This window comes from Moschus berezovskii, chromosome 6, assembly GCF_049115385.1.
Source record: "Moschus berezovskii isolate FMDL1 chromosome 6, NW_MosBer_1.0, whole genome shotgun sequence".
In the NCBI taxonomy this organism is placed as follows: Eukaryota; Metazoa; Chordata; class Mammalia; order Artiodactyla; family Moschidae; genus Moschus; species Moschus berezovskii.
This window is the reverse complement of record NC_142465.1, coordinates 79,478,435-79,504,980: the sequence shown is the minus strand read 5'-3', so window position 1 is coordinate 79,504,980 and position 26,546 is coordinate 79,478,435. Positions and strand designations below refer to the sequence as shown.

At 47.1% G+C, this 26,546-nt stretch overlaps 1 protein-coding gene across 1 annotated transcript; it reads right to left on the bottom strand.

Moving 5' to 3' along the window:
- Positions 1–1,232: 1,232 nt before the first annotated feature.
- On the bottom strand, positions 1,233–26,390 carry LOC129536416 (apolipoprotein L2-like). The gene is made up of 4 exons (XM_088837191.1): positions 22,970–26,390; positions 16,909–17,241; positions 5,754–5,880; positions 1,233–2,422 (listed from the first exon to the last, which is right to left on the bottom strand). The coding sequence occupies exons 2-4, from the start codon at positions 16,937–16,939 to the stop codon at positions 1,564–1,566; spliced, it is 1,017 nt and encodes a 338-aa protein (XP_088693317.1). The 5' UTR covers positions 16,940–17,241; positions 22,970–26,390; the 3' UTR covers positions 1,233–1,563.
- Positions 26,391–26,546: the final 156 nt, after the last annotated feature.

Here is a 26,546-nt window from a genome sequence, read left to right as displayed (position 1 = left end):
CTCAGCCTCCGCGGTGGCCTCTCCCGAGGGCGGAGCCACAGGCTGCCTCCCTCTGTGCCCCCGGCCCTCCGCACAGGCCTAGGCCTTCGGTGGGCCACATGGGGAAAAATGAGAGAATGAATGAATAGGAAGGGCGGTGGCCACTCAGGGGCTGCTGTCAGCCTTCCAGAGATGTCCACACCCTAATCCAGGAAATCTGTGAACATGCCGCCTTGAAAGGCAAACGGTTCCTTGCAGGGGTGTTTACATTAAAGATCTGGCGATAGGAGGAAATTCTGCCCTGGACTGCAGAGTCATCCTGGACCTGAAAATTCTGCCGTCCCTTCCTGACAGCCTGCCTGGCAGACTTCAGACCTGTCTGGCCCTCCCACAGCTGCAGAAGCCAGCTCCTCACCATCAATCCATCCATCACTCAGTATTGTCCACCGAAGAAAAGCACAACCTAAAAGCTGAGAATTACTTTATATTCATTCAGTCACCTTACTGAGACAAGTCCAAGAGCCAGTCTCTCGGGAGCTCTTCAGGGCTGTTCCGAAGAGGTAAAGGAGGAGACAGGATGTATAGGCATTTTTGCTGAAAAAAGAAACAACCCCATTCCCCTCTGGGGGGAGGAAATCATGTAGTAGAACATCACATAATTACTGCTAATCAAAAATTTATGGTTACCGAAGGGGAAGGGGTGTGGTGGGATAAATTATAGGTTTAGAATTAACAGATAAACACTACTATATATAAAATAGATAACTGACAAGGTCCTACCATATAGCACAGGGAACTATACTCAATATTTTGTAATAACCTGTAAGAGAAAAGAATCTGAAAAATACATACTCTTTCTATATATACATAACAGAATCACGGTACTGTATACCTGAAACTAACATGATGTTGGAAATCAACCGCACTTCAATTTAGAAAACTCGAGAAACACAGAAACTAGAAAGTTCTGTTTGTTTTCTGCCTGGGGTCCCCTTGAGGTGGTGTAGATCTTTGGTGAAACGCTCAGAGAGGCACCATGGAGGGATGCAGAAATCAGAGCAAGAGAGGTCATACGTGATGCTACGTCACAGCCTCCCCCCTCTACATGCCAACAAAGGACAGTTGGAGAGACAGAGCAAGAGGTCAGGGCTGGTGTCGTGAACTGGGCTCCCTGATCATGTGATTGTTGGGCAAATAAAAAGTTGTTGGTTTCCTATTAAGGTTTTTAAAAATAAATGCAGAGGAGACAGCTCTAGAGACTTGAACAAATTGGTGACACTTACTCTGTATTTTTTAAAAAAAACACTTTTTGAACAGTGGTACTTAAAGCTTTGTGACTCATCTTGAGCCAAGAGGGAGAATTTAGGGAAGAAAATGACATGTTTTGAATACAAGAGGGTTTAAGGATGTCTCTTCCTTTGGGAAAATGGCATAGTCCAGACAATAGACTAAAACAAGTCAGGGAGACCAGCCCAGTTTTCCCCTCTTTGTCTTGCTTCCCCGCTAACAAGGTGCCTTCTTCTCTTGGCCCTGCACATGTCCCTGCTCCCTACACTGCCTTGGTAGGGGCCAAGTCCAGCCCTCCTACAGACTCTCATAGTTCCGGGTGAGCTCTTCCAACTTCTTCTCCAGCTCCGCAGCCAGCTGCCTCATCCTTTCTGCTGACTCTGTCTTTGCCCCTTCGTGCAAGTGCTTTGCCTCTTTCACCAGGCAGGCCACATCCATCAGGAGGGTAACACCTGCCGTGGCTGCACCCATGATCCGGGCGCTTTTGGTCATTGCCAGAGCCGTGCCTCTAAATGCTCTTTGCACCTGCTTGCTGCTTCGGACGGAGACTTTTCCCGCAGTCATGAAGTGCTTAGCTTGGGACGCTAAGTGAGGGTTGACTTTGGCCAGCTTGATGGCACAAACATTTTTCCCAATGCCTTCCAAGGCTTGGATGAAGTTCTTTGCAGAGGAAATGATCTGGGGTGTCCTCTTATGTAAAATCTCTGCAAACGTCCCCTCTTCATTGATATCTATTGGCACAAGGCGGCTGGCTTCGGTTTCTGCTGATGACCTGCTTACTTGTTCCACAATGCTGGTGGACACGCTGGTCACAGCAGCCGCCGCTCCCAGCCCTAACCCAGTGGCCGAGAGTCCCAGACTGATGCCAGCTGTCACGGGTGCCAGAGCCAGGCCAAGCATGGTCAGGACGCCAGACACAGCGCCGGCAGAATTGGCCACCATGCTGGAGATGGTGCAGTCCCTGTGCACCTTGTCGACCTTGGCTGCCAGTGCGTGGAGCTTTGCTATGCTCTCCTCCAGCTCTTGTTTCACCCGAGGAAATTCCTCCAAAAACCTCTTCCTGTCCAGCTGGTCTTGTTGTGGCCCGTCTTGGTCCTCCTCTACCAAGTCTGTTTTCAGCTCCAGCAGATATTCACGTAGTGCATCTGCCTCTTCCCTGTGACAGTGAACATCAAGGGAGTTCATCAGATAGGTTTGACAAGAGCTATTCTGCGTAAACCACAGATATTTTATTACAAATCACAAGGAGAGAATTTTACAAATGTAAAATGTTTTTCAACATTAAACATGTCTGGACGTTGTAGACACTCCATATACTTATTCAGTCATGGGAAAAATCAGCAAAGGTCATCTTAGAATATGCTTAACTCCAGAGAGGTATTTGATAAAGATGCCTCAGGGGCAGGTCAACAAAAACACTTCCAAAGAGTTTTTAGAGTGGGAACGCCACAGAGAAACAAAGAGAAGTGGGATTGGAGGAGAAAATCTTCATTCAAGGGCCTCAGTGTCTAGTGAGGAGTCAACCTGCGCTTTGCCCTTGGTACTAGGAAGTGGTCCTTAAGCTCCTAGAATATTCTGGCTGACAGGAACGTCCTCCTCTGCCTGGGACTTTAGACACTGGACAGTCTGACAAAATGTCATAATGGGGTCACATGGTATCAGTTCTGACCTCTGGAGGAGCTGGACTCTAGGGCATCAGTCTGACCTCTGGGTGGGGGCTGGAGAAAACAGGTCAGGATAACTTGTTGTTAAATAGGGTGAGGGTCCCTGGTGGGCAATGTCCCGTGTGTCCTGCCACACACTGAATCCAGGACAGTAATGCATCCTGATGAAAATGGCAGCTTCATGTGTGAAACCCGTCCAGACTCTACCCTGTGGCTGATGGGAACCTTTATCCTTCCTTGTAATTAACTGTAAGTGGGATCATGAAGCTTTCGGTGAGTTCTGTGTATCCCTCTAGGGAATTCTCAGACCTTCGAGTAGCTTTGGGAACCCCCAAACTTGCCATTGGTGTCAAATGTAAGGAGAGTCCTGGGAACTGTGCCCTTTCAATTTATAGATTGGCTAACTCTGTGTACATAGAATTTTTTTCAAACACATTACTCAGAGCTATAAGGACCCTTCAAGGTCATTTTGCCTGGCATCTGCTCTCCCCCAAGCCTGATAACCTTGGCCTTCCCAGCTTCAGGTCAATGGGTCTATCCATTGCCCCAACTGACAGAGAACTAGGAGATGTGCTGTGATCCTGTTTCTCTTGGACTCTCCAGCCCACCTCCTTGACTCCTGACACATCACCCAGCACCCTGACCTCTCAGGGGTCACCAGTCTAACTCACAGTTTATCTGTGACAGCTTCAACTGCCTGCCCTCCAAGGCTGTGTGCAACTTTATGGAACCTCTAAAGAGTCAAGAGACTTGAGGAAACACCCATCTGAATGGCTGAACCTGAAGAGACCTGCACTTGCACAGCTGGTGGAGGAAGTGTTTTCCTCTTGTTGGGGATGCGTGAGGCTCCTCAGAATCCCTCAAATGACACAATCACAGCCACTCATTTTGACTCTGGAGGGCTCACTGAGCCACACGGCCTTCCCACTCTCAGGGTGGCTCCATGTGGACTAGAAGAGGGTCCCAGATGGTGTGAGAAGCCAGGTCCCAGACTGTGCAGACACAGTCACCCAGGGCCCTCTAGCCCAGCATGAGGGGATCCTGTCAGGGAGGGAAGAAATGCAGCCCCCCACCAACTCCTGGGACCTTTGTTAGAGTCACAGCCCCTTCAGTTCTGTGTCCTCAGGGCCCACTCTCCTCACTCTAGTCTTGGCCCTGCTGCCCAAGCCTGCCTACTAGTCCTTCAACCTGGACCCTCTGCTCCACCCTGACCCTGGGTCTGACCCTGGTGCAGGCCTCCCTGGGCCTTTGGATGAGATGATTCCATTTGGTTCCCCACCTCTGACTCTGCAGTTCACTCTGAGGCCATCACCACAATCCATCAAATTGAATTGCTATTCCCATTGGACACAGGACAGATCTGGGGCTCCAAGACATAAGCCCAGAGTCCCAGAGTTGGGCAGGGCTAGAACCAGGATCCCACCAGCTCCACCCAGTTCCTCTCCAGCCTTTCTGCCTTATGGGCTATCAGGATCCTGCGGGGTTGGTACAGTTCCTAAGATGGTGAATGAAAGCACTCTAGTCAGAATCCTCAGGAACACGAAGTGATGGTTTCAGGATTTTCTGACTTATCCTAAATAGGATTCCATCTGGTTTTCATCAGAAGGAAAAAGGACCTTGGCCCCTGTCTCTTCCCAAACACTTATTTTAAAAGTTAACGTTGAGCACTACTCTGTGGGCTTCCCTGGTAGCTCAGCTGGTAAAGGATCTGCCTGCAATGCAGGAGACCCCAGTTTGATTCCCAGGTCAGGAAGATCTCCTGGAGAAGGGATAGGTTACCCATTCCAGTATTCTTGGACTTCCCTGGTAGTTCAGACAGTAAAGAATCTGTCTGCAATGCAGGAAACCTGGGTTAGGAGGGCATGGCAACCCACTCCAGTATTCTTGCCTGGAGAATTCCATGGACAAAGGAGCCTGGTGGGTGTAAGGCCGGACACCGGTGGCTTCTCCTTCTCCTCTTCCCTTTCCCGCCGGCGGGAAAAAGCCCCGCCAGAATCTGACTATTGTGCTCTATTCTCTCATTCCCTCCCCTACTGCTGGAGTGTCCTTGATGTATCGGTTCCTGGTAGAAATCAACCCTCTCCTAACCTCCCCCTCCTAACCTCCTGTCCAGAAACAGCATTCTGCCCAGAAACAGCAAGAACTATTCCACTGCGTCAGCACAACCTTGAGCATATCGGGCCACCGACCCAGTCTTGCCCCCTGGCTAACTGACCTATGAGGGACCACCACTCCAAATCTTGCCTAAAGCTATATAAGTTGGCTCTTGGCTTTGTTTGGCGTGGACTTCCCCAACCTCGCTCTGTTAGGTCCCGGAATCCCGCCCGGGGGCGACTAGCCATTAAAGCCTGTTACATTATCTATTTGGCGTCTGGGTTCTTTTATTTAACATCACGGGATTGGTCGTTTTGACCTTACAGTGGGCTATAGCCCATGGGGTTGCAAAGAGTCGGACACAACTGAAGCAAGTAAGTACCGCACAGCACACCTACTCTGTGTCAGTCATTATGGAAGCACTTTGCATGCGTGATCTCAGTGTCCTCACAATAAAACTCAACAAATGAAAAAATAAGGCCAAGAGTAGACAATAACTTGTGCAAGGCCATGTAACCTGCCCCCTTCTTTGCACGTTTCATCTCTTCTCAACCTGAGACTGTTTACTACCAAAAAATGACATGGAGGAAACATTCCTCATGAAATCTTGAGAAGGAACATCCTCGACCCCAACCATAGTCCTGCCTGGAGGAGGTGTGCCTGTCAGGAGGAAGCTACCCTAGTGCAGGGGGATATAGGTGACATTTCTGCTGTACTCGTGCATGTTACCTGGACAAATCAGCCTCAGCCACAAAACTCTCCCAGGCTTCCTCTTCAGTGAGCAGAAGTTCCAGCTGTTCTCTGCTCAATGTGTCCTGGAAACACTGAATGATATCCTCAAAAAAGTTTTCACTCTCTAGATGGAAAAAAAATAAGATTAAAGGAAATAAGGACAGAATCTAAATGGTATGGAGTATAAACTGGTTACTCTTCCCGAGTAGCAGTCATCTGGGTTCCTGCTGATGGATTCACCTGGGGTTATGGGTGGACCGTGTCCACCACTTACCCAATTCATAAGTTCAAGCTCGAACTCCCCACCCCCATGACTAGTAGAAGATAGGGCCTTTAAGGAGATAATTATAGTGAAATGAGATAACAAGTGGGGGACCCTAATCCAGTAAGATTGGTATCCTTATTTGAAGAAGAGATACCAGAAATCTTCCTCTCTTTCCTGCAGCATAAAGAGCTGCTAATTTTTCTTATTTATTCTGCTTCACTAAGAGTGAAAGGAATCCAGGGCACACATGGAAGGAATCCACAGCACTAACTATGTATTGACTGATTGGGGTGGGAGTGAGTGGGAGAAATAACTGAGCACCTGGGTCTCTGCAGGGGTGCTTGAGATCAATAGAACCAGTACTGAGTACTGCCTGAGGTAGTCACACCTGGTGAACAGGTGTTTATATACGGGAGCACTGAACAGATGCCCGAACACAGCATGGAGGAAAGAGGATCCTGGAGGAGGGGGAGAGGTTTCCACCTGGAACTAACATATTTCAGGTAGAAGGGAGAACACTGCACTAATATGTGGCTCAGGCCACGCTTATAGTTTGTTGTTTACTCAATAGGTCCTGTCTGACTCTTTTCAACCCTATGTACTGCATAGGTACTGCAGCATGCCAGGCTCCTCCGTCCTCCACGATCTCCTGAAGTTTGCTCAAATTCATATCCATGGAATCAGTGATGCCATCAAACCATCTCATCCTCTGTCATTCTCCTTCTGTCTGCAAACTTTCCCAGCATCAGGCTCTTTTTAAAATGAGTCAGCTTTTGCATCACAGGACAAAGTATTGGAGCTTCAGCTTCAATATCGGTCCTTCCAATGAATATTCATGACTGATTTCTTTTAGGATTGACTGGTTTGATTTCCTTGCAGTCCAAGGGACTCTCAAGAGTTTCTCCAACACCACAGTTTGAAAGCATCAAGTCTTCAGGACTAAGCCTGCTCTATGGTTCAATGCTCACATCCATACATGGCTACCGGAAAAACCATAGCTTTGACTATACAAACCTTTGTCAGAACAGCCCAGGCCATGGACACACATTGTATTTGATTCTCATAACAACAAAAGGTAATGTTCTTTTCATTTTACAGGTGAGTTCAGGTAAGGCAGTCCAGGTCACACAGGTGGGAGGTGGCAAAACTCAAATTGGGGCTCAGTTAGGAGTCTACTGACCCTTGAAAAGCGACTAGGCTGGTGGCAGGGGGAGAACCAGAGGAAGCAGCCTCTGTGGTGATGCCCCAGGGTCTGGGAGCAGGAGGAGGATCGGAAAAGGGAGAGGGCAGGAGAAGGCCCAGAGATGCTGGGGGACCCTCTCTCCACATCCTGCCTCACCTAGGGGACTCCATCTGCTGTCCCCCCTCCCTGTGGGCTGTCCTGGCCTCACTTCTGAGTCATTAGCTGGGTTTATGGGGCTGGAGAAGAGGAAGTAAGTACCTTGCCTTTGGCTCTCTGAGGAGACACCTGGGAAGGAGGCTGAGGGAACAGAACCTTTGGACTCTATGGGACTCGAGGATGTTTATCCATCCCCTTCTTGGTTCTTGATTCCTCTGTAGGTTACTCAGGCTGGAGGCACTGACAGGGTAACAGACAGGAAGGCTCAGTTCAGTTCAGTCGCTCAGTCGTATCCGACTCTCCGCGACCCCATGAATCACAGCACGCCAGGCCTCCCTGTCCATCACCAACTCCTGGAGTTCACTCAAACTCATGTCCATTGAGTCGGTGATGCCATCCAGCCATCTCCCTCTCTGTGGTCCCCTTCTCCTCCTGCCCCCAGGCTAGAGGCCCCCAAATGGAGGAAATAGGTTGTAAGAGTCAGACATTTTTATCTCTCTCTTAAGTGGCAGGAGGAAACAAACTACAAGTGTCAGATGGAATTCCAGTAGAGCTATTTCAAATCCTGAAAGACGATGCTGTGAAAGTGCTGCATTCAATATGCCAGCAAATTTGGAAAACTCAGCAGTGACCACAGGACTGGAAAAGGTCAGTCTTCATTCCAATCCCAAAGAAAGGCAATGCCAAAGAATGCTCGGATTACCGCACAGTTGCACTCATCTCACATGCTAGTAAAGTCATGCTCAAAATTCTCCAAGCCAGGCCTCAGCAATATGTGAACCATGAAATTCCAGATGTTCAAGCAGGTTTTAGAAAAGGCAGAGGCACCAGAGATCAAATTGCCAACATCCGCTGGATCATGGAGAAAGCAAGAGAGTTCCAGAAGAGCATCTATTTCTGCTTCATTGACTATGCCAAAGCCTTTGACTGTGTGGATCACAATAAACTGTGGAAAATTCTGAAAGAGATGGGAATACCAGACCACCTGACCTGCCTCTTGAGAAACATGTATGCAGGTCAGGAAGCAACAGTTAGAACTGGACATGGAACAACAGACTGGTTCCAAATAGGAAAAGGAGTACGTTAAGGCTGTATATTGTCACCCTGCTTATTTAACTTATATGCAGAGTACATCATGAGGAACGCTGGGCTGGAAGAAGCACAAGCTGGAATCAAGATTGCTGGGAGAAATATCAATAACCTCAGATATGCAGATAACACCACCCTTATGGCAGAAAGTGAAGAGGAACTCAAAAGCCTCTTGATGAAAGTGAAAGAGGAGAGTGAAGAGGTTGGCTTGAAGCTCAACATTCAGAAAACAAAGATCACGGCATCTGGTCCCATCACTTCATGGGAAATAGATAGGGAAACAGTGGAAACAGTGTCAGACTTTATTTTGGGGGGCTCCAAAATCACTGCAGATGCTGATTGCAGCCAGGAAATTAAAAGATGCTTACTCCTTGGAAGGAAAGTTACGACCAACATAGATAGTATATTAAAAAGCAGAGACATTACTTTGCCAACAAAGGTCCGCCTAGTCAAGGCTATGGTTTTTCCAGTGGCATGTAGGGATGTGAGAGTTGGACTGTGAAGAAAGCTGATCGCTGAAGAATTGATGCTTTTGAACTGTGGAGCTGGAGAAGACTCTTGAGAGTCCCTTGGACTGCAAGGAGATCCAACCAGTCCATTCTAAAGGAGATCAATCCTGGGTGTTCATTGGAAGGACTGATGCTAAAGCTGAAACTCCAATACTTTGGCCACCTCATGCGACGAGTTGACTCACTGGAAAAGACTCTGATGCTGGGAAGGATTAGGGGCAGGAGGAGAAGGGGACGACAGAGAATGAGATGGCTGGATGGCATCACCGACTGGATGGACATGAGTTTGAGTGAACTCCGGGAGTTGGTGATGGACAGGGAGGCCTGGCGTGCTGTGATTCATGGGGTCACAAAGAGTCAGACACGACTGAGCGACTGGACTGAACTGAACTGAACTGATCTGATACAAAATTAAAAGGTTTCTTTTAAAATTCTGTGTTGCCATGAGGACACCCGGTTCCACCTGAACTTAACTTTTCTCAAACCTTGAGAGAACCAATGCATTATTTTTTGCATGGAAATGGTTTTCTTAAGCTATGTTAATGAACTATGTATTGAGAGGGTAACAGGCAGGAAAGCCAGGGGTCTCCAAACGGAGGAAATAGCCTGCAGTGCCAGACATTTTTATCTCTCTTAAGCGGCAGGAGGAAACAAACTAGCCATAATTTTTTCTTCTCTATATAAATTTAAAAGGAAGTTTCTTTTAAAATACTGTGTTGCCATAATGACACCTGGTTTCACCTGAAGTTCCGTTCCGTCGCTCAGTCTTGTCCGACTCTTTGCGACCCCTTGGACTGTAGCCTAAGCAGGCTTCTCCATCCATGGGATTATCAAGGCAAGAATACTGTAGTGAGTTACCGTTTCCTTCTCCAGGGAATCTTCCCAACCCAGGGATCGAACCCAGGTCTCCCGCATTGGAGGCAGACACGTTAACCTCTGAGCCACCAGGGAAGTCACCTGAAGTTAACTGTTCTCAAACCTTGAGTTAACCAATGCATTTTTCTTATCGAAATGTTTGCCTTAAGATATGTTAATGTACTATGCATTTACCTCAAACTCTGTCTTCAAGTCGGTTCTGCCTAATGGCTCAGAATCTACCTGACAAACCATTATGTTATACTCAGACATTGTTCCCCTAATCTATGTAAACGAAACTATTTGTATGGTAATCTGCCCTTCTACAAGATTCAAATCAATTGTTTTATGGCCCGGGATGAATCATCTGGTGCCAAGATTATCCCAAAATACGTTTTATGGATGAGGAGCCTGGTGCCATTCTGAGTTTTAAGATATTCCTTTCTTTCATTAACAGACTGCTAGTGACTATATAACATCCAGCTGAAGACTAGCCGGGGGTACTCTTTCTGTCCCCTTCTGATGCCTATGTCAGAAGCTTTCTTTATCTTCTTTATACTTTAATAAAACTTTACTACACAAAAGCTCTGAGCGATCAAGCTTTGTCACTGGACCCGGATTGAATTCTTCTCCTCTGGAGGCCAAGAATTCCGGCGTCTTTTCATGAGTCAGCAACAACCTTTCAGTATTTACCCTAGACTGTCTTTCTTCAAGTCAGTTCCACCTAAGACTCAGAACCGACTTGAGAAACCAGTATGCTTTACTCAACAAGCTCGTTTTTGCATTTGCATGTTTTACTCATGCAAATGTTCTCTTAAACTATGTTAATGAGACTATATATTTGCTTGGAAACCTGCCTTTCTTCAAGATTCATGTCAATAGTTTTATGGCCTGGGATGACTCACCTTGTGCCAATGATATCTCAAAATACATGTTGTGGCTGGTGCCAGTCTATGAGTTTTGAGACAGTTTATTTTACTAATTAGCAGTCTGCTAGTATGTATATAACTTCCTGCTAAAGACCAGCAGTGCAGTACTCCTTCTGCCCCCTTCTGATGTCTTTGTCAGAAGCTTTTCTCTATCTCTTTTATACGTTAATAAAACTTTATTACACTAAAGCTCTGAGCGATCAAGCCTTGTCACTGGCCCTGGATTGAATTCCTCTCCTCCGGAGGCCATGAATCCTGGCGTCTTTCATGGCTCAGCAACTTTTCATCTTGGGGGCTCATCCAGGATTCTTCAGGACAAGGTAAGGATGCTTGGAGCTCTAGTTCTTTGTTCTCCTAGTGAACACATTTTCTGCTGTACTTTAATAACTCTATGGTGTGCTTGTGTGTGTGATTGATTGAAAGAGATACACATGTGTGAAGCAAGAGCTGTGTCCTAATCTGTGGTTCTGAGGTGACTTCACATGGCTTATGGCAGAAACCCCACTGGGGAATTATACCGACCTGCTAAAGTCAAGAGGCACCCAATGTCTCCTCCAGGGGAATGGCCAGAGATGGACAAAGTGTGTGGACCGAATTCTCCTTTCTCCATCAAACTTTCCAGTCTCTTTGACCATTTCATAACTTCCTGGGAGTTAGAGCTACTAACCTAATCTGCAGGATCACAGACTTTCAAGCGACTCGTGATCTATGCTGTTACTGTGTACTGTTACTTAGTTTGCCAACTTGGATTGGTAGTCAGGAAGTGCCTAGCCTTGCTAGGAGTCAAAAGTTTGGAAGCTAGATGGAGCTCTAGCTCCAAGAGCAACTCTTGGGTTAAAGGTTACTCAGATAGGAAGTATAGTGGGCTTCTTCCTTTGGTAACACTAGCTTTTAGCGGACCAGAGGAGGTTCTCCAGTGGCTTTTGTCCCAACTCCTTAGATATTCTTTCTGTGGAAACAGTGAGAATGAACTGGAAGGATTGGCCCTAATAACTCAAGGACAAAATCACTTTTTTCTCACTGCCAGTCCTTAACCATCCCTTCTGCTATCACTTATGTTGGTGTGGTGATGCTTGGAAGGAATATCTAGATTTTATGTTCAGTCCTTTATGATTTACTGGTTTTGTGTTCAGGAATATACTCAGGGCTGTCCACCGGCACTCAGAAGATGACTGTTTCCCCTAGCGCTCTTAGCTTGGGAGGCATTCCAGAAGGTTACTCTGATTGCATCAGAGGCAAGCAGAGGCCTTAATGGTGAAGAACTGGGTATTAGTCTGGGATGCCATCAGGTCTACCCCTGATGCATCTCTACCCCGCCTCAGTGGTAGAACAGGGAGGGATGGTAGTGGCATACCTGCATCAGTAAGAAACAGGTTGACTCTGGCCAGGAAAGGAAGCTTAGGTGGAAGACATGTCTCCATCCCCATCTAGAGCAGGAAGGGATGCCTCCGGTAGAAAGATGGTACTGGTCACTTATTTCTCTCTTAGAGATGGGAGCTAACAATTCCAGCCTTACTCCTTTGAAAAACTGGGATAGATTTGAACCCCAGAGCTTAAAGAAGACACCCCTGATCTTCCTATGAGATACTGCATGGCTATGGTATCCATTGGAGGATGGTGAATGGTGGCTGGTTGGAGGGTCTTTTAATTATAATACTGTTTTACAATGAATAGGTTCTGTAGAAAACGAGGGAAATGGATAGAAGTAGCGTATGTGTTGCCCTTTTGCTCTCTATGAGACATGCCAGATTTATGTCCTAAGGGTATCAATTTGGGTATGAAACTTGAAGCTTTAAGACTACTCTGCTTTAAGACCTTACTTGGAAAGATGTGATGTATATCCTGGGACAGATGCTAACTCCTGACTCAAAAACTCAAGTTTTTGGGAAAGCTGTTGCCTATGGAGATAAATGGCTTGGTAGTGAATCAGTAGGGAAGAGGGAGGATGAGAGAGCTGCCCTCCCCACTGGGAATTAGGTGGTCCCAACTATAGAACCAGATTGGGATTATATCATGGCTAAAGGAAGATGGGATCAGAGTCATTTTGTCAGATGTGTTCTTGAAGGACTCAGGCGAGTGCGTGCTAAGCCTTTAAACTATTCCAAATTGGCAAACATAGAACAGGAAGAGAAGGAAGCTCCTGGTAAATTCCTAGATAGACTGAGGAAGCCCTTTGCAGATTCACTGAGACTGATGCTGAAAGTGAAGAGGGAAGAGTGATCTTGAAGGATCGAGTTCTCACTCAGTTGGCTCCAGATATCCACCCTAAGCTACTAAAACAGATGCATGGACCAAACCAGTCTTTAGATAATCTGTTGCAACTGGCTCAGACAGTCTTACGGCAGGGAATATGAGGAAAAGGAAAGGCAGAGAAAGACCGAGGAACAGGTGGAAGCCCTTGTAATAGCTGTCAGAACTGTTCTTTAACAGCTTGAGAAAAATACCAGGAGGGACCTAGGTGAAAAGGGATGGCTTGCTGTTACTGTGGAAAGGAGGGGCACCTCAATCAGGATTGCCCTCAGGCATCTGAGCCACCACAGGCTCCATGTCCGGTCTGCAAGGAACACAATGGAGGAGAGAATGCCTACAGAGGTATAGGTCCCAGGGGTCAGACTCTCAAGACAATCAGGACTGAAGGTGACCAGGGGTCTCCACACAAGCTCCTATCCTAATTACACCTGAGGAACCCCAGGCATTGATAACTGTGGGGGCCCAATCTGTCGATTTCCTTTTGGACACCAGGGCAGCTTATTCTGTGTTTACTGAAGCCCCCGGCCCACTTTCTTCCTGATCCGCTTCCATATTGGGGCTGTATGGATTGGCCAAACGTTATTATTTCTGTCATCCTCTAAGCTGTAACTTGGACTCTGTGATATTTTCACACAAGTTTCTGATCATGCCAGATTCTCCCTCACCATTTTGGGGGAGGAATATACTGAGCAAGGTCCATGCCTCTGTTTTCATGAATATGGAGCCCTCCCATTCTCTCCCATTAATTGAACAAAATGTAAATCCTAGAGTGTGGGCTGATGGAAAAACTGTGGGTCAAGCACAAAATGCTATTCCTGTAGTTGTCAAGCTTGAAGACCGACACTTATTTCCACATCGAAAGCAGTATCCACTAAAACCCACGGTTAAGGAATGGTTAAAACCCATCATTGAGAATTTAAAGGACCGGGGCTATTAATTCCCTGTAACAGTCCATGCAACACTCCTATTTTGGGTGAAAAGAAGTCAAATGACAAATGGAGACTAGTTCAAGATTGACGAATAATAAATGAGGCTGTAGTTCCTTTACACCCTGTGGTGCCTAATCCTTATACTCTGTTGTCTGAAATTCCTGAATGAGCCAAATATTTTTAAATCATCCCCTACCTATGACTTTAAGACAATTGAGAGGACTTTTCGGAATCACAGGCTACTTACTGTCGCCTTTGGATTCCAGGTTATGGGGAACTTGCCTGGCCTTTATATAAACTTATAACTGAAACTCAACTAGCCCAAACCAACAAACTGGTTTGGTCTCCATATACTTTAAGGCTTTTATGGCTCTTCAGACTGCTCTCCTGCAAGCTCCCGCTATGAGTTTGCCCACAGTGTCAGAATTTAATTTGTCACTGAAAGAAAAGGTATGGCCTTGGGAGTTTTGACACAACCCCAAAGGCCTCACCAGCAGCCTATAGGATACCTGAGCAGAGAGTTAGATGTAGTGGCACGTGGGTGGCCACACTATCTAAGAGTAATTTCTGAAACTGCTGTATTAGGGTGTGAAGCTCTTAAAATTATTAATGGGTGAAATCTTACTGTACTGACTTCTCATGATGTGAGCGGAATCTTAAACTCTAAGGTTAATATTTGGATGGTAGACAGTCGGCTTCTTAAATATCAGTCATTGTTGTTAGAAGGACCAGTAACTAAGTTTAAAGTCTGTGGAAACTTAAATGCTGCCATTTTCCTTCCTGAGAAGGAAAATGAAACACCTGATCATGCTTGTTCTCAATTTCTAACTTTAAACTCTCCTAATTACGATAATTCTGATTGTTCTGTTTTTGCTGTTTTCTCCCTGCATCTATAACTATGTAGCTGGATTTGTTTCTAGCCACATGAAGGCTTTTGAGTTACCAATGGTTGTGCTCAAACTCCTGCGACTGTGGCATCTTCTTCCAACTACTACTTCAGGCCCCTGGATCAGAGACCCTCAATATGAGGATTAGGAGAATATGTTGCCTCACCAATTTAGGGATGATGCCCCTTATCAGCTCAGAAGCAGTTACAGAATGGGAATGATGCCCCTTTCCCTAGGCAACATAATTCTCCTAGAAGAAAAGGGAGGAATGAGAGGGTAACAGGCAGGAAGGCTAGAGGCCCCTGTTAGGTAGTTAGAATAGGAAACAGGAGTCCAAAATGGTGGTGGCTGAAAGACAAGGACGGGAAAAGCCCGCGAAAATAGAACAAAGGAAAGTCCAAGGACTGGACTGAGGACCTCAGGTAGAAAAAACAGCACTCCTGGCTAGCCCAGTTTACATAGGGCAGGCCCAGGGGCAGGAAAAAACATACAAAAAGAGGAGCCAAAGGGCTCTCTCTCTCTCCTCCGCGCGCTGGTGCACTCTCCCACTCTCTTCTCTTCGCATCTTTGGGTCGGCATGCCCTCACGCCTTGAGGATGGATTCTCCTGCTATTTTCTAAATAATATAGAGCTGTAACACGGAGCTGTAACACTGATTTGTTTAAGAGCTATAACATGGTCTGTCCAAGACCCGAGACCTGTGACACGCTGAGGGGGCTTTAATGTCCATCACTCCAAATCTTTGTTGTGATGAGACAGAACTGAGGAGAATACACTCGCCCTGTTAGGAGCCCTAATATCTGAGTAGCCAGGATAGGCCTGAGACCTTGCTTAGGCCTAAGTTTCAATTTCCTGGAGACAGGGTGGAGGCTAAGTTCACAGAAACTCCTCCCTAAGAAGATCCCCCCCGGCGCCAAAATTAAGAAACTCCTCCCTAGAAAAATCCCGCTGGCGCCAAAATTGGGCCAATCAGAAGAAAAAGGGAAATCCCCCAGAGAAAACCCCGCGCGAGTATAAACTGGCCAATGAGCTTCCGCGCGCGCATGAACTGGCCAATGAGCCTCTGCCAGCTTGATCTTTTGAACAAAAATAGGTGCTTATGTAATCTGAGACTATAAAAACCGCTGTGACCTGGGCTTGGGGCTCTTGTCAGCACTCCACTGTCCTGGAGGAGGCATGAGCCCTAGCTCGAGCTAGAAATAAACCCCATTCTTGCTTTTGCATTGCTGCGAGTGTCTTATTCTACCAGTATAACAATTATTCTACTCAGGGCATAACAGCCCGACACCCGCAAACGGAGGAAATAGGCTGCAAGTGTCAGACATTTTTTCTCTCTCTTAAGTGGCAGGAGGAAACAAACTATAAGTGTCAGATTCTTTTCTTCTTTATACAAAATTAAAATGAGATTTCTTTTAAAATTCTGTGTTGCCATGATGATACCTGATTCCACCTGAACTTAACTTTTCTCAAAACTTGAGCGACCCAATGCGTTTTTCTCATGGAAATGATTTTCTTAAGCTATGTTAATGAACTGCGTATTTACCCTAGACTTTGTCTTTCTTCAAGTTCCGCCTAAGACTCAGAACTGACTTGACAAACCAGTATGTTTGTTTTACTAATGCAAATGTTCTCTTAAGCTATGTTAATGAAACTATGTATTTGCTTAGAAACCTACCTTTTTTCAAGATTCATGTCAATAGTTTTATGGTCTGGGATGACTATAAATGTTGTGCCAATGTTATCTCAAAATACATGTAGCTGAGCGGCCTGGTGCCAGTCTATGAGTTTTGAGACATTTCCTTTTACTAATTAGCAGCCTGCTATTATGTATATAACTTCTTGCTAAAGACTAGCAGGGGGGCATTCTTTCTGCCCCCTTCTGATGTCTATGTCAGAAGCTTTCTCTATCTCTCTTATACTTTAATAAAACTTTATTACACTAAAGCTCTGAGCAATCAAGCCTTGTCACTGGCCCCAGATTGAATTCCTCTCCTCCAGAGGCCAAGAATCTCGGTATCTTTCACAGCTCAGCAACAATCTCAACACCACCCTCAATTCTGGATCACAAGTAGAAACCAGTCAGACGAGGCAGCTGATTACCTGAGCTTTCCCTAAGGTCTTCTGAGCTCATGATGGCAGCTGCTGGGTCTCAGAGATCTCCCTTCAGCTCCTTGTCTGGGTCAGACTGGAAGGAGGTGATGCTTCACCCCTGGGGAAGAGAAAACAGACTGCGGACTCCATCAATAGTGAGCAGTGGCTGCAAGGAGCAGTTGGGGGGCGGTCTCTGGCAGGTTCCCCTGGGATGTCCACAAATGCCACTGGGGACTTAACCTGGCATGTTTCTCTGTCTCCTGTGCTCTGCTGGCTGTTACTTAAGGAAAGTTACTCATCCTCCCGCCAGCTCCCTCCAAGCCAACTCAAAGTCCTGATCTCCTGTTGGGGCACAAGGAGAGGATAATCAGAGAGGAGACAGTCATCTGTGAAGTTATAAAGGCAATAAAACCAAATAATTGCTCTGCATTATTAATTGCTGTAAAACTTTACCAATGATAACTTGTATTTCATTCCATTAACCTTTGAGATATGTACATTGTATCAGTATTTACAGATAAGGAAACTGACTCATAGATGTAACACGACTTGCCCAAGGTCAGAAGTCTTGCCCTTGGTAGACTGGATTCCAACCTCCTCACTGAGCTCAAGAACCCATAGCCTGCCTCTTCTCCTTCTGCTGCTAATGAAATCAAGCATGGGGGCAATAGGAGACCAGAGTCTTCAAATGTTTGACGACTCACTGGATGGAGAAGTGATAGCTGAATGAAGAGGAGCGCAGTAGAGGGAGAGAAACAGGGAGTGTGTTCACAGGAGAGAAGAACGGTCTGCTGGGCAGAGCCCCAGAGAGGGAGCAAGATGAGAGGGGGGCCGAGGGGAGAGCAGGGGACAAGCTCACCAACCCTGCATCCCATCCCATATTCACAGCAGCCTCCACTCTTCACCCAACTTTTCAGAAAACTAAAAATAAGTGATTCAAAATGTTAAAGTTGTTATTTCATTTCTATTCATTATTTTATGATTTTTATCTTTTAAGATAAAAGACTATTTAAACTTTAGAAATGAATCTACTTGTTAATCAATATAAAAATTAAGGCACACTGCTGCAAGTTGCGGAGAAGGCATTGGCACCCCACTCCAGTACTCTTGCCTGGAGAATCCCACGGACGGAGGAGCCTGGTGGGCTGCAGTCCATGGGGTGTCTAAGAGTCGGACACGACTGAGCAACTTCACTTTCACTTTTCACTCTCATGCATTGGAGAAGGAAATGGCAACCCACTCCAGTGTTCTTGCCTGGAGAATCCCAGGGACAGGGGAGCCTGATGGGCTTCCGTCTATGGGGTCGCACAGAGTCGGACACGACTGAAGTGACTTAGCAGCAGCAGCAGCAGCTACAGGTTGGGAGCTGAAGCACTGAAGGGAAGATGAGGATTAATATTTCACTTTACAAAGCAGGGAGTCAAGAAATATTGGCTTCAGCTGAGGGCTTAAGAAATAAAGGAGTAAACAAAGAGCTTACAATTACAAGGTTTTCTAATAGAGGGTATAAATTTAGTGATATAATCATATTAGGAGAAAGTGGGCAAAGGTATAAGAAAAAGTATACAAACACATGAAATCATTATTTTTTCCCATTAAGAAATAAATAATAACAAAAATTTTAAATCATGAAAAAGAAAAATGCAATATCTAATATGTATTAGCTATCGTGGTCGATGACTTCTCTCTTTGCACCAAGCAACATTCCAAGTGCTTGGTAGGCATTCACTCACTTTTAGTTCTCATAATGACCCTGTAAAAAAAGAAGCAGAAGCTCAGAGAAGTGAAGCAATTTCCTCAAAGCACACAGCTAGTGCTAGAGCGAGAATCCAAGTCCAGGTTCCTGTCTCCTGAGCACACATTCTCACACTATTCTGCTTCCCAGTGTAGTAATATCATTTAAAGACATTGATTAACTATCTAAAGAAATAGCTTTTCCTTGGGAAAGAATGAGCAGAACCCTCTGTACAAATTGATCTATTTTAACCATATGCACTTAGGACTTTGGGTTGTTTTAACTCTAAGACAGCCGCAGTCACTTTATAGCAGTCAGTAACCCACAAAGTGGGGTGGTTTCTAGTACCACCACCTTAAAGATAATTGAAGGTGGTTGAATTAAGTGCCAACAGGAAGTAAGCCTGACTCGTGCTGTGACAACTCTCAGTGTAGGAGACACGTTCGTGTTGATGAAACCAACTTCTCTAGAAAAGTAGGAATGATAACAGGGTTAACCAGAATAATCAGTGTGAACTGTGACCGTAAACAGACACACTGTCCAGCAGCATCTTGTCCACCCACATCTGCACCCATGAACTTCCTTCTATCCACTCAAAGGAAGGAAGACCCCTTGCAGGGGAGGTGAGCTCCACAGATCGGCATCTCTGCTACTCAAAAGGGGCACCCACATACAACAATAATAATAAATAAAAACATAATGATTACTATAAATATGCTTCATTGGGCCAGGTTGAGTCTGTGAAAGGCCAAAATAATAATATTATTATTCATAATAATATTTAAAGGAGAGGACTTTAGAGAAAGTGTGGCCAGAAAGGGAGATATAAATGATAAAAAGCATGAAGATCCTCTAGAGAAGGGAATGGCAACCCACTCCAGTATCCTTGCCTGGAAAGTCCCATGGACCGAGGAGCCTGGCAGGCTACAGTCCATGGGGTCGCAAAGAGTTGGACACGACTGAGAGACTTTCACTTTTAGTGATAATGCAGGAGACGCAAGACTCAAGAGACGTGGGTTCAGTCCCTGGGTTAGGAAGAACCCCTGGAGAAGAAAACAGCAACCTGAACCAGTATTCTTGCCTGTCCCCTACTCTCTGCAGCATCCAATTTAGAGCAGCCCTATTTCTTTAGCGCCTCCCCCAAATCCCCTTGCCTGAGCCCCCATCCTGGCATCTTTGTTTCTTACACTTTCTCTCTGCAATAGCCAGGGTTATCCTTCAGGAAGAGTAACCATCGCCTTGTTCACTAGGGAGTATGCCTGGTGGTGGAGGCTGGAGGCACTGACTGTGTGGATGGGAGAGAATTCACGCAGGCAGGCCCACCTCCAAGCAGCTTCCTTTCTCTGTCCACGCCGCCCCTGCTCTGCTTATTCCCTGGCTGCTCCATTTCCAGCTGCCGCTCTTTGTTCTCAGTCTAGATCGTAACAGCCAGTGTTCCTTTGGCCTTGAATGCTCCTCAGCCCCACCTGCTCTCCTGAAATTCTACCTCCTCCAATGACACTTGGCTTCACCCTGGACCCTTCTGCCTCTCGTCTCAGGGCCTGGACATCAGGGTTACGTTTTCTGGGCTGCTCTATGGCAAAGGGTGTCCGTATGACCCTGTCCTGCTGAAGGACACACAGGGGAAGACAGCTGAGGGGTCTGGGGGCTCCTGCTGTAAGGGAAGGAGGGAGAGAAGAGCTGGCTGGCCTCTGTCTCCTTCTCTGCCTCGAAGCTGCAGGACACTAAGAGCCAGGGAAGCCAACTGAAACTGTGAAAAGCAAGGACCAAGAGCCAAGGAAGAGAGAGGAGGAGGGTGTGGGCAGAAAGGGCTGATCCTGGATGATGCCAAACAATTGTAAATGCGTGTGGACCCTCCACCTCATCCTTCCGCCCTTCCCTCCCATTCTTGTCCTGGTCCTGACCCTTGCCTGGGGCCTCAGCTGCCTGTGGATGCTGGACAGTGCTCCCTCTGCTGGATTCCTATCCAGGTCGTCCTCCTCTGTTAGCCTCTGATTGGTCCCTTTCCCAAAGGGCTGTTTCTGAGAAAAGGGAGGACTACAGAGAAGCCCATTCCTGCCCAACTGCATGGCTGGACACAGAGCCCTTCTCTTCCCGTGGGCAGACAGAGATTCTACCAAACACCTCCCTCCATGTGACTTCAGGGCATCATCCTTAGGCAGGGAAAGGAGCGGTTATGGCAGGATCGAGTTCAAAGTCCTTAGCCCAGCACCCAGGCCCTCCTGATGCTCCTACTCCTGTCTTCCTCAACTTCCTGCTTTCTCAGAGCATGATCCAGGGACCTTGAGGACTCCCAGCTCTTTGGACTCTGATGCCCTCCTCCGCAGCTTCCAGGCCTTCGCTCAGGCTGCCCCTCCCCCTGCAGGTGGTGAGACATTTCCCCACCTGCCTCTCCAGGTGAAATGTTACCTGACCTTGGAGGCCCAGCTTCAAATCCTCCTCCCCCTGCTGTCTCTCCCACTTCCTCTCTAGGGCCCCCTGGAATCTTGCCCTTTTCTGCCTGTGGGTCTATCTGTATTGAGTTTCTTTAGCTCCCAGCACCAGGCAGGGCCTTGACTCTTCTGTGCTGCTCCTCCTCTCCAGGGCCCCTGGGGCTCCCCACACCCTCCTGGGCACAGCCTGGCTAAAATACAAGGTGTGGGATCCGTTACAGGGACGTGAAACAACCAGCTTCTCAAAGACGCAGCACAGCTCTTGTTTTACCTGCTGGGCAGTAATTCTGTTTGTTTTCCTTGTCTGTCTTGATGAAAGGCCCTTTCTGACACATAGCACTATCAGATTTCTGAGTGTTTCCATATATGGGCATCCCTTGCTTTCCAAACGATCACCCTGTAGTGAGACCTACATGGTCTATTCCCTGCGCCATCTTGGTTTAGGAAAGCTTTTGTAGGAACACTGTACTTTCAGGTGGCAGGAGACACCTGTATTTCCTCATGTCTCCTTACTCCAGCCATATTTTTATAGGAGGAGAAAGAGGAAGAGAGAACTGGGGGAAAATATGGGTCTTATCTAAAATTTGATATTGGCCTGAACCTTGAGCCCGACATTCCAAAACCTCTCCTCCACAGGGTATCTGGGCCAGGTCTGGGTGTGCAGCCCAGCTCTCTCCAGCCTCTTGCTCTCTGTTCCCTGACTGCTGCCTAGAAGTTTGCAGGGGGAAGAGGGAGGAGTCATATCCTGACTGCAATGAACGCTCTTTTGAAGGCACATAAAAGGGTGTGTTCATCTGTGACTGTGAAATGTGCCCATTAAATATGTTCTGTTTGAATGAGAAGAAGACAGAGAAGAAGGAAAATACCAAGGAGGGAAGGAGGAAGGAGGAGGGGAAGGAGGAAGAGGAAGAAACAAAAAGATTCTAATCAATCAATCAGTGACTCCAAAAGGGATCTAAATGTAAACCAGGAAGAAAAAAACTACAAAGGTACTGGAAAAAAATGTTAAAAATAATGTTGATTTGAGGAAACCTTTCTCATCAAGACACAAATCCCAGAGCCATAAAGAAAAGTCTGATTTATTTGACCTCTTAAAAATTAAATATTGCCATGGACACCATAAAACAGGTCAGAATACAATGAGAGAGCAGCAGACACTTATTGCAGTATTTACAGTACATAAAGGTGAACATCCCCAACACACAGCCTAAAATCCACATGAAAAGACTGAAATCCGTTTTTAAAAATTGAGTAAGAGATCTGAGCAAACGATTCCCGAGGAGCTGACTTTCCCAGGGTCAAACAGCTCTTGACGGGCAGAGAGGAGGCCAAGACCAGTGACATGGGTATGTGACAGGAATACTGTGGTTTTAATAAACCAAAAGTTTCTAGGATTGTTTCTGCCTGTAAAACATATAGATCTAACCTCATGCCCCTCCTGTTATACTGACCTGTCTACTGTTTGGGTTTTTATCTTAAGATGGCAAGCCAGGGTCTTAATGTGGGCATCGTGCAGTGAGCCCTTCTCACGTTGTCTGCTGGGCCATCTTCCCTACACAGGGCCACCCATCACCTACATCCTGAGCTGAGGCCTGTTGAACACAGGAAGACAGTGCCCTGCATGTCCCCATTTGCTCTCCTGTCCTTCTCCAGGCCTCAGTTTTCCCCCAGGGCCTGGCTCTGAGCAGGCAGTTAGGAAGCAGGGGTCAGAGGGTAGGTGATGAAACCTGGATTCCTTATATCTCAAAAGAAATCCTTTGCCCCATCGGCCTCAGCACAGCACCCTGGGGGAAGCCTCAAGGTGTCCAGGCCACAAGGAGGAAGGTTTCTGATCCCCCTGCCCTCCTTCATCCCCTCTGCTTCCTCCAAATTTCCCAACAGACTGAGCACTCCCAACACTCACCTTCCTTCTGGGGTCACCACTCACGTCTCAGAAGTTCACATCCTGAGCTGAGCCCATCTGAGCAGGCTCCCTCCTGCACTGTTTAGGGGCCCAGGGGGTGGGAGGAAGCCATCAGACGCACCTGCCTCCACAACCAGGCTCTGCTCCTGCTTAATCCACCATGTCGGCCATAACCTCATTTCTCTGAACTTCCATTTTCCCTTCTTCTGTCAGTTAGTGACTATCATCAAACTGTCGTCCTGAGGACGGGCAGATGGGGGCGGAGGGTCCTACCCTGCCTCTTACCCAGAAATCTTCTCTGGCTGAATGTAAACAAGATCCAGTTGTTCTCAGCTATGCAATGCAGCTACCAGCGTTTTGACTCTGCAATAACCACACACAACCTCTGGGCCCACATATACCTGAAGAACTGAAAGGGAAAGTGAAACCCTTGTCTCTGAGTGACTCCGGTCAAACAAACACCCTGCGCACCAGGCCCCGCCCTGGGCTCTTCTCACCCTCCTGCTGATGCTCTTAGAGAAACAAGCCCAGTCCTGACATCCAGGTCCTTCTGGGCACGGTCCACCCTGTCTCAGGCTTCATGATGGAAGACCTGCCACCAATTGACTGTGAAACCGGTGGTCCATCACTCCCCCACTCTATGAACTTCTTCCTGGCTCCTTCCACCCTTTCCACCCACTCACCAGCCTGCCTGCCTTATTCACCTTTGGGCCAGAATCACTTGGCACAATCTCCTAGAACATACCAGCTGCTCACTGCATACTGGTCATACTGCTGCTCCTGAGGGCCACACCTATGTGGGTTCTAGGCATTTGCTCATGCAGTTCCTTCTGCCAGGGACATTTACTCCTACCACCTAGAAAAATTTTACTTCCTATAAAGCCCAAATCTGTTATCACCTCCTCTGAGAAGCCCTCCAGGATCCTTCCCTGCAGAGTCCACTGTCCTCAGCTCTGCTCACAGAGTACGTGCTAGAGGGGCCCAAGTCTACCCCTCAGCCACTCTGTCTACACCTCAACCCCACCTTTTTGATCAAGTCCCTCTGGATTGGACCCTGCTGACAGCGACAATATCTTCAGACGCTAGTGCCCTCAGGCAACTCGCCTGAGGAGGCCAAGTCTTGGTGGTCAGGGCCATCTGAATGGATGCCAAGTTCGTGCAAAGGGCTGAGAGCACGTTGCTCTTTGTTCCCTGACTTATTTGCACTTGACAACAGACCTCTTTTTTCCAAATGGAGGAGGGCTAGTGACCTGGCAACTCAGAAAAGTCTACAACAGAAAGCCAGTCTTCTTTCCTGTTTGGATATTCAGCAAAGAGCCAAGGTGTATGGCGGGCTGAACGTGTGCCACACTGTGCAGGCACCGTCCACACCTTGCCTGTTTTACTCTCACATTAGCTCTAGAAGTGTCGGCTCCATTTCTCAGATAAAGAAACGGAGAAGAAAAGGTCCCAGAGCCCGAGAGTCATGCAGCTGGACTGCTGGTGGACTTTTCTGCTTTGCCCCAAGCAGAAGGAACGGCAGTGGGGCTGGATTCCCCCTCACCATGGAGGCCTACCTGACCTTCTATCTGGGCTGCTTCATCCCAGGAAATGTCCCTGTGTCGTCGTGGTCACCTCCCCCAGCCTTAGATGGAGGCATAGAGGAGTGATGGGTGTTACCCACGAGGACCACACACTACAGTTCGGTCTTACAATCACCCTGGAACTTAGGCCAGGAGTCTGATCTGATTTTGCAAATAAGAGGGGAAGGGTGAAGCAGGGGATTTCTTCCAGCAAGTCAGGAGCAGCCAAGATTCCAACCAAGTTTGAGATTTGCCACTTGCAAATACTACTCCTAGTTTAAAGTTCTTTTTCTGTCATTTTTTCCCCCAATAAACTTTTCTCTCTTTCACTAGCATGACTAGTTTGACAGCCAAGCAAAACCACAATGAGAAGAACTCAGTTAAACATCCATTTAAGTGATGGGCAGGTTATCATAAAGGTCCTCTGATGAGAACGCAGAATGGACACTAGACATTTCTGGACTCGATAAACACCAGCTCACAGTACAGCCACCAAGAGGGCTGCGGACTCAAATCAAGGTGAGGATTTAGCACGCCCTTTTACCACAGTCAAAAGGAAAAAAAAATTTGTCACAAAAGGACAAACACTGTATGATGACTCTACTCAAATAAGGTCCCAAGAGGAGTCAAATTCACAAAGACCAAGGATTCAGAGGTGCCTGTCAGGCGTGGAAGGGAGGGAGAGTGGGGTGTCAGTGTTTAATGGGGACAGGGTTTCACTTTTGATGTAAAACATTCTGTGAATGGAGGGTGATGCTAACTGCATGACAGTGTGGACGTCCTTAACACCGCTGAACTCTACACTTAGCAATGGCTAAACTAGGACTTCCCTGGTGGTGCAGACAAGACTCCTCCTGCTAATGCAGGGGATTCAGGTTCATTCCCTTGTCCAAGAAGATTCCACATACTGGGGAGCCACTAAGCCCGGGTGCCACAACTACTGAGCCTGTGCTCTAGAGTACGTGAGTCACACGTGTCTAGAGCCTGTGCTCTGCAACAAGAGAAGCCATCGCAGTGAGAAGTCCGAGCATCGTAACAAAGTAAGCCCCGCGCCACAGCCAGAGAAAGCCCGCCCCAAGCAAGGAATGCAGCCCACTCCAGTGTTCTGGCCTGGAAAATCCCATGGACAGAGGAGCCCGGCAGGCTACAGTCCATGGGGTCACAAAGAGTCAGATGGGACTAAGCATGCACATCAAAGCAAGGAGAACCCAGCCAAGTGAATAGTCAAATAAGTGAATAAATTAAAATTATAAAAATGGCTAAAATGGTAAATATGATGATTTTAAAAATTTTAAATAAATCGTTAAAAAGCAGAACCCTTATGGAAAAACACAGCAGCACCTGAACCCTTTACAATCTGCAAAGTACTTTCACATACATTGTTGTGTAAGCTACCTCAGCCCTCTGATGACGACATTTATTATCCCTGAGTCACAAGGGAAAATAAAGTTTAGACTTGCCCCTCAAGTGGGGAAACTGGGCTGGTCTCCCTGCCTCTTGTTTTGGCCTGTTTTCTGGACTATGCCATTTCCTTAGAGGAAGAGAAATCTTTAAATCCTTGAATAGTCTAAAAATGTAATTTTCTTCCACAGTTGCTCCCTGTTAGCTTGAGATATGTCACAATGTCAAATACCACTTGGCCTATGAAGTGAGCCCAGCTGCCAGAGTCCCTAGCGGGCACTGGGAGCCGGGTCTGACCGGGCCCATGGGCACCCACTGCGACGGGCACCCAGTGTTAACTCACTCCTGGAACAGCCCCACCTCAGGGGGAAAGCTGCCTGAACTCTTTCGTCACAGAGCCTCTGGACCCCATTTGGCTGCATCCACGACTCTGCATCTTCCGTGAGTGGGGAGAGAATTTGCCATCATGCAGACCTTTTAGGCGACCCCAGGTTTTGCTGTGACTTGGTGTCCTTGCTCATAGAAAGAGTGAGTTGCCTGCAGAGTCACTGAGAGGATGCGTGCGACAAGGCAGGGACTGGGCTTGGCGAACAGTAGGTGCTCAGTCAACAGGA